The sequence below is a fragment of the Nematostella vectensis genome, chromosome 15 (assembly GCF_932526225.1).
Source record: "Nematostella vectensis chromosome 15, jaNemVect1.1, whole genome shotgun sequence".
Taxonomy (NCBI): Eukaryota; Metazoa; Cnidaria; class Anthozoa; order Actiniaria; family Edwardsiidae; genus Nematostella; species Nematostella vectensis.
In genome coordinates, this window is record NC_064048.1 from 6,759,247 (window position 1) to 6,772,668 (window position 13,422).

Consider the following 13,422-nt stretch of genomic DNA (forward strand, 5'->3'; position numbering starts at 1 on the left):
AAAAAAACTTAAATTATTGCAATTTCCGAAATAGCTATAAGGAAATTGGAAATGTATATTCCGTATATTCTGTTCATTTATCGCAGTTTCCCTCGTTTGGGGGCTTACCACAGGGAAACCGACAAACGCTTGTAAACGGCCTGATATGTCCCTACATGTTCCTTGTAGTCCCCATTCTTTTCATTCAAGATGGCGGAAACGGAACAACAACAACAGGGTACGTAACTTATGTACAGCCAAATAATTTTCACTACTCCAACCCCACATCAAAATAAGTTCCTATTAAAATGAACATATATTTTCTTAAGAGCATTTATCGAGCCTTTGTGTTTCTGAATATTAACGTTGAATGAGCTCGATCTCAGACACAATTGTTCATCAGTGAATATGCCACCTAAATTGCATTGATTTAAGAAGAAAAATGCCATTTCATATTGAATTTAAAAGCTCTAGATATGTTAAAATGTATAAGCCATTTCAATGTCAGTGTCAAAATCCGTCTAGAAATGTTTCAAGTTTTTTTATTTGCCACATATTTACAATAAGTACATTAAATATATAATTAATTAGACGAATACATGGCGGGGAGGACCATAAAAACCAGAAGGCTTATACGAGACAGTCCTCCCCATTTATAAGTAAAAAAATACATAATATTAATATTTAGTCATGGCTAAATATAAATAAGGAGATTACATACTAATATACCTGAACTATGATTTTATATAAAAAACAACAACACATACACACATACAAAAAGTCAAAAAAGGGAAAAATTCAATATACTAGTTGAGAAGAACAGTTTTAAGGCTAGTCAAAAAAGAAGCTAAAGTAGTTGCAGACTGAGTATCAGTGTCTAGGGAATTATAAAATGCAGGCCCTTGATATCTAAGTGCAAATTTGCGTATATTTGTTCTGCATTTAGGAATGTGAAATAGCTAAGCACGTCTTGTATTGTAATTATGAATTTGAGAATTGAAAAAAAATATATTGTCAAAGTATCGAGGAAGAATTTTAGTCTTAAATTGAAACATTAGCTTACCAATATGAAATAAATAAATGCAGTGAAATTTCAAAATGTTTAGATCTTTAAATATTGGCTCAGTATGAACATCATATGGCTTATTTGAAATAATGTGTACAGCTCTTTTCTGGAGCCAAAAAAGACGATTGAGATTTGAAGGGTATGTTGAACCCCAAACACAGATACAATATTGTAAGTACGGATATATTAGAGAGTAGTAGAGAGCCATAAGAGAACGCTTAGGAAGGCAAAAACTTGCTTTGTACATGATGCCCACTGCTTTGGAGACTTTCCTAGTAACATTAGAAATATGTGGAATCCACGTCAAATGTTCGTCTAAAACGACACCTAGAAGAACTGTTTCTTTAACCTGCAAAAGATAATGATGGCCAATACATACATCAACTTCAAGTGTTTGCCTTTTTTGCCGTGGTCTAAATATCATATAATTCGACTTTATTATATTAATAGATAATTTGTTAGCTGAAAACCAGTCTGCCATTTTCTCCAACTCGTTATTAACTATTTCTGATAAAGCAGCAAGATAACTATGAGAGAAAAATATGCTAGTGTCATCAGCAAAAAGTAATGGTTCTAAGGCGCTCGAAACAGTACAAAGATCATTAATATATATTAAAAAAGTAGAGGGCCAAGAACGGAGCTTGTGGTACACCACACTTGACCACCTTCCTAGAGGAACAATGGCCATTAAAGTTAACGAGCTGCATCCTTTCTGAGAGATAGCTCTCAAACCATTTCAATGAAGTTCCACGCACGCCATAATATTGTAGTTTGGTTAATAATATTTCATGATTGACCGTGTCAAACGCCTTTGAAAGATCAATAAACACGCCCATCGTAAATTCCTTATTGTCTATGGCAGATGAAAGCTTATCATATAAGTGAATAAGTGCAAGGGCGGTTGAGTGGTGTTTTCTAAAGCCATATTGATTATCGAACAATAAATTATATTTGATTAAGAATTTATGTAGAGGATCATACATAATTTTCTCTAGAAATTTTGAGAAAATTGGCAAGACCGACACAGGCCTATAGTTAACATAGAGAGCCTTATCACCAGATTTAAAAAGAGGTTTAACACGAGCTATTTTTAGCTCTTTAGGGACAACGCCCGATGAAATGGACAAATTGGTAATATTAGCTATTGGCTTCGGAATCAATAATATTTTTTACGACGTCCATATGGATATTGTCATATCCAGCAGCAGTGCCTGGACGCAGGCTTTCACAAATTTTAATAACTTCTTGGTCATCAGTGCTCTAAAAAAATACAGAATTCACTACCTCATTTTGTAAGAAACTAGCGAATGGCTTAGTCGAAGAAGGGATTTTAGCTGAAAGAGTAGGGTCCAGGCTGGTAAAATAGTCACAAAAATCATTTTGTTGGCCCCGGAGAATGTTATGAAATAATACCGAAGCCAGGGTAGTCAATCAATGACAGCCGATGATAATCGATGAAATCGATAAAATTAAGGAATATCTTCGTGTGACTATCGATTAATAATCGATTACCAATATCAATCGATATTAATCGGCTGATTTTATGGATTAATATCGATTTATCGATTGGCAAACCGATGATCGATTTTCTCGATTAATTACTCTGGGGGATAATACATTGACTATCACCCTTAAACTCAGGCACAGAGGGCACTGACACACTCCCCATACCACCTATTTTTTTCTCTTTAAGACAAGTATTATTAGTAGACTAAAAAAGTTCATTTCCTGCTTAACTGCTAAACTTAAATAACAGGCCCGTACCCAGGATTTTTCCTGAGGGGGATGCAGCATCAGAAAAAGTGGACCTAGTTTTTCCGTTGGGGGGTCTCTGATAAAAATCTGACCACCCCTGAAAAAAACAAAGAGGGATTTCTTTTATGACTTTGAAGTATCTCCATGGAACGCTTATCGTCGGATTTGGCTACAAACGAGTGATCCAGCTTGTGCTTTATAGTTTTGTCTACTATTAGCACATCTATTAAGAATTGAAAGTGGACCAGACGGATTATGGAAACACATAATATGTGGCTGAAATGCACATACCAAGAATTTGGCTCTTTAAGATAGTTTTCTCCTTGATCATCCTTGCGCTATGTATGGGCTCAGAGACAAAAAGCTCAAATTTCAAATGCACTTAAAAAAAGCTGCATCAATTAAAAAAAGGCGCATTTGATATTTTGTTTGCTATTACTCACTAAGTACTTTTTCCGCTTTATTAGATGTGAAATGAGCTTATTTGAAGTGCTGTGTTGTGTTTTTCCGTCATGTCCAAGCTCTAGGTTTATTGAATAAGAAAGGGTCATGATTTGAATAAATACCAATGGCTTATTGCAAAGGGGGACACTTGTCTTGAGCCATAATGTAGAAAACTCAATGCAAGTTTATTAATGCTAACTTCATTGTATTTTGTTTTGTTTTGTGCTTTAAAAGGGAATAATAAATTATCACAATTTTAGCAGTTGCAGGATCGCGTAGTAGGGTCTTGACTGGTGACCTCCCAGATGATTTCTTAAGACTGTCAGCCCCTGCCCAGGGTCCAGGAGGCGCCCCTGTTATGTACATGCCGCCAGGGTTCATGCCCATGCAACAGGTCCCAGTTGGCAGGCTGAGTATCACTGTTGTACAGGTGAGCTAGTAATTTCTCAGATACCGGCAAACCCAGGTCCTGGCCTTAATAAGGGGGGAGAGGGGTGAATAGGTTTTGGATCGGCGGATGCATCCTAAGATGGCTCGCAGATTACCGATTTAAAGAAAAATAGAACAGATTGTTGGATTCTTAAAACGTACCAGAACACGGATCTATTGGAAATTTAATGTCTGATTTCAGATTGTGATAGTGTGACTGCAGATTTTGCTGATTCTTGACTTGATAAAAAATCACTTGATGTGTGGTTTTCTTACTACAAATTGTTTTCTTCTATCATGTGTTGTGGATTTGAATTGAAGCAAAACTTTGTGCCCATCCGCGGATTTTCAAAAAAAATTACCCCCCCCCCCTCAATAGACTTATCCACCTAGAGCCTGAAATGCAGCTCCCTTGATTTGCAAGGAGCCTAATCCACAGGTGAGCTGCATTCCAGACTCTAGAACCAGGGAACCAGGGAATAGCAAATAGATGACAATTCGGCATCATGGGAATCAAACACTTACCTGTAGCCAGGGGGCAGTGTTTAACAATGTCCAAACTCTTTAATTATGATCACCTTATTTATAGGCCAAGCTGGCTAAGAATTATGGCATTACTCGCATGGACCCTTATTGTCGCATCACTGTGGGCAATCAAGTCTTCGAGACTCCTACTGCTCATAACGGCGCTAATAACCCAAGATGGAATAAACTAATAGCAAGGTAAGATGGCTTAAACAGTGTGAAACGTGTCATTAAGGGACCTTAAGCAACAATGATGCCAACATGTGGACGACAACTTCAGAAATCAATAGAATTTTATCCAGAATTCAATAGCCAGCATGTGAAAATATGTTCTGTCTGATACATTTCAGCCATTTTTCATAAAACCACAACATGTAGAAATAATGTCATTAGTTTTTTTTTTATCTGTCTCTGACTATAGTGTTGTGCCTATTTCATTGCAATTAAATTATAATTGATTGCCACAGACGGAAACATCTCTTTCGGTCAGGTTGACCTAGCCGTCATCATGATTGCCCAATTATTTGCATGTGAGCACACATGAATTGCATCATCTTAATCACTTTTTTTTTGTCTTTTTATATGTAGAAAACAAATTCCAAAAATTTCGCCCTTATTGACTTTTTCAATTAGATCGGCAGCTTTTTTTTCTATATTTCCCAAGCTTTGCATGTTATTCTGAAAGTATAACAGAAAAGAAACCTTAGAGACCAGTAGAACAGATCTTCACCCTTTATATCACATGTCCTGCTTTATCTTCTATATTTTCAGCACAACAACAGTTCTTAATGTATAGTATGATATTGATGTATTATTTTCACATTATTTTTTTCCAGCACTTTACCAAAAGGTGTTTCAACAATATATGTTGAGATTTTTGATGAGGTATGTCTAATTGTTATGTAATAATATCTCATTTTTTAGGCAGGCAACTTCAAGGTTAAAATAGTGCCCCTTTGTAGATGTTGTGTTTGTCATAATTGATTCCACAAGCAGAAGGTGAAACAGAGTAGTTAGCCCTTCATCAGAGCAAAAGCTAGTACGTTCATAAAAGGTAATATGAAGGGCTAATACATCAGTGAACTACTTTGTTTCACATGCGTTTCACATACATTTTCATTCCGTGTTGATTTATACATTGTCTACACCACGCCTATGCAGACCATCTAGTTTTTCTACAGCTTGCCTGTAGACTTTCTAGTTATAAAACAAGCAGAAGGCCTGATAAGGTTTTATTATTTGGGGGATAAACTAACATCTAGTTGGCAGCTGTACTGGGCAGTGCTTTTTGCTCCAAAATAAGATTAAATAAACTGCAAACCATCTTTTCCCTACTAGCAGAGGCCTCTTTTCTCTGTATTTCGCTGGGCCATAGCCCACAGTCTACGTTATGTCTCCGTATTGGCCCCTTCCCCCCACCCTCAAGTATCGTATTTCTAGGCCGGTAATGGCCCTGCTTAAGCTAGTCGTAAGCTTCTTTTGCTTATGCAGTGGTTAACATATGCACCCATAAAAATTTAATTTGATGGCTGAAAGTGTTTGTATGGTAATATCAAGTTTGTTTGCTTACTGATGCTTGATTGAAAGGAGCAAATCATATATTGTTTTTCAGATTTGGTACACCACCATTTGTTATACACACCCTTTCCGAACTTTCAGATTTCAAGAGTGAGAGATCTTAATTATAAATAAAGGCACTTTTTTGTTTCTTGTTTTTTATACCCACTTTCAAGGCTGTGATATTTTATTGCACAGAGGTCTTTCTCTGTTGATGAGCGTGTGGCATGGGGCCTAGTGCAGATCAGGGAGGACGTTCTAAATGGAGAAACTATAGATGACTGGTACTCTCTAAGTGGCAAACAGGGCGAGGACAAGGAAGGGATGATCAACCTGGTATTTGCATACAGGGTAAGTATGGAAGAAGTGATCAACCTGGTATTTGCATACAGGGTAAGTATGGAAGGAGTGATCAACCTGGTATTTGCAAACAAGGTAAATATGGAAGGAGTGATCAACCCTGGTATTTGCTTACAGGGTAAGTATGGAAGGCATGAAAAACCAGGTATTTGCATACAGGGTAGGTATGGAAGGAATGATCAACCAGGTATTTGCAAACAGGGTAAATATGGAAGGAATGATCAACCTGGTATTTGCATACAGGGTAGGTATGGAAGGAATGGTCAACCAGGTATTTGCAAACAGGGTAAATATGGAAGGAATGGTCAACCAGGTATTCGCATACAGGGTTAGTATGGAAGGAATGATCAACCTGGTATTTACATACAGGGTAGGTATGGAAGGAGTGATCAACCTGGTATTTGCCAACAGGGTGGAATGTTAACCTGGTATTTGCATAACAGGGTAGGTATGGAAGGAGTGATCAACCTGGTATTTGCAAACAGGGTAGGTATAGAAGGAATGATCAAGCTGGTATTTGTAAACAGGGTAAATATGGAAGGAGTGATCAACCTGGTATAGGTATGGTATTTTCATACAGGGCAGGTATGGTATTTTCATATAGGGTTGTATATATAGTTAAACACAATATATGGAGTTTGTAATTGTACTGGTCTCAAGTTATTTGTGTTAAGGTTAAAATATTTTCCTTTTATGGCCCTTTCTCAGGTCGTCCCTGCAGGACCACAAACGATGATGTACCCACAACCTGTCCCTGTGATGATGGTCCCTGCCCCAACGCCGGTCTTCTACCCAGGGGGCTATGGACAGCAACCAATCCCCACTCAGCCTCCGCCGCCACAGCGACCCCGAGAACCCACAGAGGACGAGATAAAAGACCTAAAGGACATGTTTCCATCGATTGAGGAGAGCGTGATAAAATCTGTTCTCGAGGCTTGTAATGGGGATGTGGATGCGGCGACGACGCATCTATTGACAATGAGCGCGGGGGAGTAGGAAGGGGGCTGGGAATTTGAATGTATTGCGACGGAAATGATCGCATATTCTTTTTATTCTTGCGATAGCTTGTAGACCACAATTATCACACAAAAAAATGATTGATCATTTTAATTTACAGCAAATTTGTTGTATTGCGACGGAAATGCTGGTATGTCCTTGTTTTGTCTTGGGATAGCTTGAAGACCTCAATAATCACAAAAAATGATTGGTCAATTTAATTCACGGCCGAACCAGGGGGCTATGGATTGCGACAGAAATGAGTGTACTTGTTTTGTCTTGCGATAGCTTGCAGACCTCAATAATCATAAAAAAAAATGATTGGTCAATTTTATACGCGTTATTTTCGGACGAGAATAGATGAGCGGTCGTTGTACGACGAATTCGACTGTAAATCCTTCCGTATTACTCGAATAAGCCGATTTTCATGCATTCTGTGCGTTTGATGCATATATTCGAATGAGTAAATACGGTCTGCTTGATTTGTAGGTCGAGAAATAATCTCTTATTAAACAATTTGTAAACAAGTAAAGTAAGCAAGTAATTTACGAGGAAGGATAAATAGCGGTCGAAAGCCTATTTTTCGGTAAACCGCCACAGCTTATGACGCCTTAATTGTCGGTAAATAAACTGCTTTCTGCATTTGATTGATGCTTTATGTTTGGTCAGCGCCGGGCGCGTTCCCAGGATTGGACGAGTGGGGGGTGCGCAGTCATAGGTATAATTTGAAAACAACAGTATTTGAAGATCCCCCCCCCCCCCCCCCCCCCCCTGTGTGTACGCGCCTAAGCGCTTTAGTCTTTTCAGGAATTCTTTGTATGAAATGGTTCTAGCAGTAATATTGCCGTAGCTAAGTAAAACACATCCTTCAAAGATTGGATATTTAAGTTATCAAAATAAATCCACCCGTCTTTGTAATATCTCAAAGACTGTAAAAAAGGTGAGAAATAAGAATAATTTCCCTAAAACATTTGGGTTGTTTCTTTATTGTCGTATACACTTCTGCGCGAGATATACGAATTACCGAGCGAGGACTCGAGTTAGGACTCGAGTCAGTACCCGACTCAGGACTCGAGTAAGGACTCAAGTTATACAATAAATAAAAAAATAAAATCAAAATTAATTTTCTAAATAAATAACAAAAAAATAAAATTAATTTTATTTTAATTTTAAAATTAATTTTATAACGCTCGAGCCACCTTATATCGGTTGCCATAGTAACAAAATTTGTCAAAATGTTGAGATCCATGCGAATAAAGTGCTTGCCAATTTTGGTTTCATTAGCACCTTGTGTCCCCGAGATATTGATGAAAATTTGTTTTTCAACGTACAAGCCTGTAGGCCTTAACATACCTGAGTTTTAATGCCGCAATTTTTAAGCACTATTTTTGGCATCAGTTTGGTACGAGCGAGTGGCTAAAGGATAGCAGATTTTTAAAATATCCTAAGGGATAGCACTTGGGGTGAATTTTATACCCTAAAGGATAATTTTTTGGAAGAGTCACCGGAAGATCCCGAGATTTCAAGGGCAAGATTCCGAAGAGGTTCCAAACAACGAACAGGAAAGTAAATCAAATGCTTGTATCTAATATCAAATGAAGGGACGTACTTATATTATATCTTCCATGTTGTGTTCACGGAAATGCGTGTTGCACTCAACAATAACAATTGCAACAATAAATATTGCGTTTAAAAATACTTAAACCTAAACGAATGCGAAACACCCGCGCCTGCCTGTCAGGCTCCGGCTTCCTTGTCCTCATAGCGGGTCCGATTTCAGCACGCAAGAAACAACAGTAAACAGCGGAAAATACTCTGCAAAAGAAACGCTTATTTCGTCCAAACATCCAAAAGTGTTGGAAACTAAGACCTCAGCCGATAAATAGTACTTTTTATAAATTGAATAAATTTTAAAATAGTATACTTTAAAAAAATATATTTATTTTTTATTTATTTATAACTCGTGTCCTAACTCGAGTCCTGGCTCGGTAAATAGGCACACTCTTCTGCTGCTATTAAGCAACAAATTTAACGGCTATACATTATGATCACGTGGCTCACTGGAGACGCATCACGAGTCACGCATCACGAGTCTTTTGTTCGCGAAAAAAAAAGACAGTAAAATCTTGGACACGAAATAAGGGACCAGGCACGAGCGAAAAATTTTTTTGGGGGGAGGCAGTGATATATCCTGCTGTTTTCTGAAAAGTACCTTTTTTCTCCGTCTCCCAGAATAGCCCACGGTTGTCACCGGATACGTAGAACCGAAACAATACAATTTCACATTACAACCATTTAAACCTAGACAGATTTAATAGTAAAGCTTATAGCAAGCGTAAGCACTTACCACTAAAATTGGAGCATACAAAGCAGTTAATCACATTTCTTCTTCTTGAGGGAATAAGCAACCGGTGCAAATATTTGCCTTTTTTTAAAAGTGAAGGTGACATTAAATTTGAAATTTAAAATTCAAATGATTTAAATCGCGAAGTTGTTTCCTGTTGTGCGGAGACCTGAAGGCTGTTAGTAATAAGTATCTAATGTTTTCGCCATTGAAGAACCTCTTTCCATTGGTCTAAGCTGTCCCTCCGTCAAGTTTCAATACTAGAGTGTGGCACAGCTACTAGAGGAGAGCATTCGAAATCTGACAACTTGCAGGACTTCAACTACTTGCGAATCAGCTGGTAACTAAGTGAACCTTCTTCTAGTAAGTAATCGTAGACTTATCATTGAATCTATTTTAGATACAGTTCTACCTAAAACCTCACGCTTAGTGAATTATCACTCATCAGCCCTGAACGATGTGATTTATTTCAATTGTCATTTTGTTCAATATTATATCTTTTTGTTATATTATCAACACTTTTGTATTTGTATTGTTTTCAAGAATCTTCTCAGATAACTAACGTCATTTGATGACCGCTTTTTTGCCGCTTCATCAATACTTTTCAAGATTTCTCAAGATTTTTCATTTGTACTTGCGAAATATAAATTTAAAAAAGGCTCATTTCAAATTTTGGAATCATCGATCCTTTTCCTGTAATAATCACATGTAATCTAACTAAATTATTTGAACTTACACTTTCCATTAACGATAATTCTGATTGGATTGAGTCGCAATTTTATTGTTTACTATAATTGCAAACAGATGTTTTGAAATCCTTTGCGCATTCTAGAAGGTCCGTCGTTTAATCACTCCGAATGCAGTTTTCATTTAGCGATAATAATATACAGCCATAGAAAGGCTGGAAAATAATGACATCAATTATCCATACTTGCTACGAATACAAGTGTAATGATGGAAATCCCTTGAACATTGCGCTTTTTTTAGCGAAAATAAGCTGATTAATGATAATATCATTTTTTAGGTTAGAAAGAATGGTATAACCATCTAATGCAAAGTTGCATGCATATTTTACTACCAATTTTAATGGATTTATTGCCATGGTTTACCAAAATTATTCAAATACGAATAGAAGATGGCGGCGATGGAAGATGAGGGCCGACAGAGATTCTTTAACAACAATTATATTGATTTAAAACCTGTAAACCTGCTCTAGCAGTTTCAAACATTTTCAAGACAACTGTGAGAACACACCATTCTGTTAATGCCGAAAACGAGAAAGAAGTACTGTGTTTGGGGATTTAAAGTTGCACTAATCCCCAAATATTGTGGAATGAAAAACAAACCGACCATAATTGCATTATCTTTATTCCAGCATTGTCTTTATATTTTTAGATAGGAAAATAGGAAAAAGAAGAAGAGAGGAAGAAGAAGAAGAAGAAAAAGAAGAAGAAGAAGAAGAAGAAGAAGAAGAAGAAGAAGAAGAAGAAGAAGAAAAAGAAGAACAAGAACAAGAAGAACAAAAAAAGAAAACGGAATAAAATAGAAGCAAAATGAACATTAAAGAAATGGCACTTGTCGGATCATTCGAACATACTCCTTGTACTCCTTGAAGAGATTTGGATAACGGCAGCCCATATAATAAAATCATTTTCAAAGATAAAGTCCTTGAACAAAAAAAAACAAGGTCTGATATACGTTTTAGGCTTACTAAAAACACAAGATGCTGTTTGGGAATACTGCCTGTCAGGACAAAGCAGTGCCATCAAGCTTATCCTGGTCAACTGCAACCATCAGCATGGTCCTGTCAATCATCACAGTTCCTGGAAATTTGCTTATCGCCATAGCTATTATCAAGGACCCTCACCGCAACCTGAGGTCGCCCTTCAACTTCTTTGTCATAAATCTCGTCATGGCGGACCTCATCATTGGAATAGTTACAGAGCCTGCATTTGTTGTATACCATGTTTTGGAGGCTAAAAGAGGGAGGCAGTTGAATGCACATCTGATGTTCGTCCACGTGACGTATTTCTGCTCGCTGACTACATCTCTTCTGAGTATCGCAGCGCTCGCAGTGGATCGATGTAATGCGATCACGTGTAGCTACATACGTGAAGCGAATGCAGGGGGCAACATCAGGACTTCCTTAGCGATCTGGTTCGTATCGCTGTCAGTCCCATGGCTAATCTACCTGACGCAATTTTTTCTATTTGCATTTGTCTACGTCAATACGGCAATCTTAATGTCTGTTGTTATGATCCTTGTTTCGTTTCTGCGCGTCAGAAGAGATCTAAAAGAGAAGATTCTCGAATGGACTTCCATCCGAGAAGATGCTGCCATACTCCGCGCGATAAAAAGGGAGAGAGTCTTGACGAATTCGTTTCTTGTTATGTTAGTCTCTTTTTGTTTGTGTATGATGCCAGCATTCGTCATGGCTTACGTCATTAACTTCTGTGACACATGTTCATGTGACGTCATTCATTGGTTACGAGATCTGCACTTTATCTTTCCATTGGTCAACTCAGCTGTCAATCAGTTTCTGTACCCATGGCGAATGAGGAATTTCCGTAAAGCTATTTCATCAATTTTGAGACTCAATGCCGTTGATTTGGAATTTACGATTTCGGGGACATCGGCTGATCTCAATCCCTTGCCTTCCGAGAGAACAGATCTTGGAACCAGAGACATATCCGGGCCTGACCAGAGACGAGGGACCCCCATACTTCTAAGCGTGACAAGGCTGACGTGATTTTCTCATGAGCGTACACTGGGGGGGATGAAGCGAAGGGTGCGTGCCCACCCCCCTACCCCTTGGCGGCCAAAAAGTGGGTCATTTCTTATTAAGGAATCTTCAAATACTATGATTTTTTCCCCGCTCGGCCAATCCTGGGAACGCGCCCGGCGCTGACCAAACAAAAGGCATCAACCAAATGCAGAAAGCAGTTTATTTATATATCATATTTATTTATATATTATTCTAACCAAATCCAAGGCGATTTCTAGTTTCCTTTCTTAAACGATGAACCTTGAGGCGATTACGGAGTCTGGGAAGAGCTCATTTGTAGAACGAGGAAATGGTTTCATGTGATGTGATACCTTTATTTTTAACACCTTTTGAGATTTTTTTTGTTTTCGTTTTCGAACAACTACATATTTAATTTATTTTTCACAATTTCATTATTAACCATTAAAGCAAAAAAAGAAATGTATATAGGGCGTAGACAGGTTTGCATTGAATAGATAAAACGTGGCGTACAACGTATCCTGGTCTTCTGGATGCCGAATAACTGCCCCCGAACCGAGACTCGCTGAACCAAGAAGCCTGATTTGACACTTGGTCAAATTATATAGAAGAGACAACACCCAAAGAAATCAGTGAACCCCCTCTTTAACATCAATACACCAAAAACTGGAATTCGACTCTGCCAAATGTTCTGCCAAATTTTGGTTCACCAAAATCAAACCAAAATCTGGTTCACGAACATGACTCTTATATCCATATATTTTCGACGCCCCCCCCCCATCCCCCCCCCCCCCTTTAGACCTCGGAAATTTCTCGAGGCCCTCCCACATTATCCCCTTCTCCCTTCGGCATAATAAATGAACTTTCCCTTAATATTTAAATTTCATAATCTGGTGTGTTTGTATTTTATTTTACGACACACGCTTTCTCCCACGAAACCCTGCTCTGTAAAGTTGAAGATTTGTATATTCATGAAGAAATGAGATCACATTTTGCTCGATATAGCCTTAATTAAAGAGGAACTCCTAATTGCAAACCGTCAACAAGACAGATGACGAATATACAGTTTTCCAGGGTTAATATTTGGGAGGCCTGTGGTTTTACACCAAAAAGAGGCTCAAACTAGCACTTTTGCGCATTTCTTCCCGTCATAGGCAATTAACAATATTTTGTTTTCCAGCAAAAACATGCCCGTTTGATCCTCTTTTTTTAGTGTAAAACCAC

The 13,422-nt window shown here is 37.9% G+C and overlaps 2 protein-coding genes across 3 annotated transcripts; both read left to right on the plus strand.

Moving 5' to 3' along the window:
- Positions 1-140: 140 nt before the first annotated feature.
- Positions 141-7,758, plus strand: LOC5499572 (toll-interacting protein B). 2 transcript variants are annotated; one of them, XM_048723171.1, is made up of 6 exons: positions 141-217; positions 3,505-3,674; positions 4,263-4,396; positions 5,035-5,083; positions 5,954-6,106; positions 6,824-7,758. In XM_048723171.1, the coding sequence occupies exons 1-6, from the start codon at positions 190-192 to the stop codon at positions 7,109-7,111; spliced, it is 822 nt and encodes a 273-aa protein (XP_048579128.1). In that variant the 5' UTR covers positions 141-189; the 3' UTR covers positions 7,112-7,758. The 2 variants fall into 2 exon arrangements, with proteins under 2 accessions (XP_048579128.1, XP_048579129.1); XM_048723172.1 differs by having other exon boundaries at positions 174-217; positions 3,508-3,674.
- A 3,420-nt stretch (positions 7,759-11,178) lies between these two features.
- LOC5506369 (adenosine receptor A2a) lies at positions 11,179-12,204 on the plus strand. Its single transcript, XM_032374746.2, has one exon. It carries the CDS (start codon positions 11,179-11,181, stop codon positions 12,202-12,204), a length of 1,026 nt encoding a protein of 341 aa, XP_032230637.2.
- Positions 12,205-13,422: the final 1,218 nt, after the last annotated feature.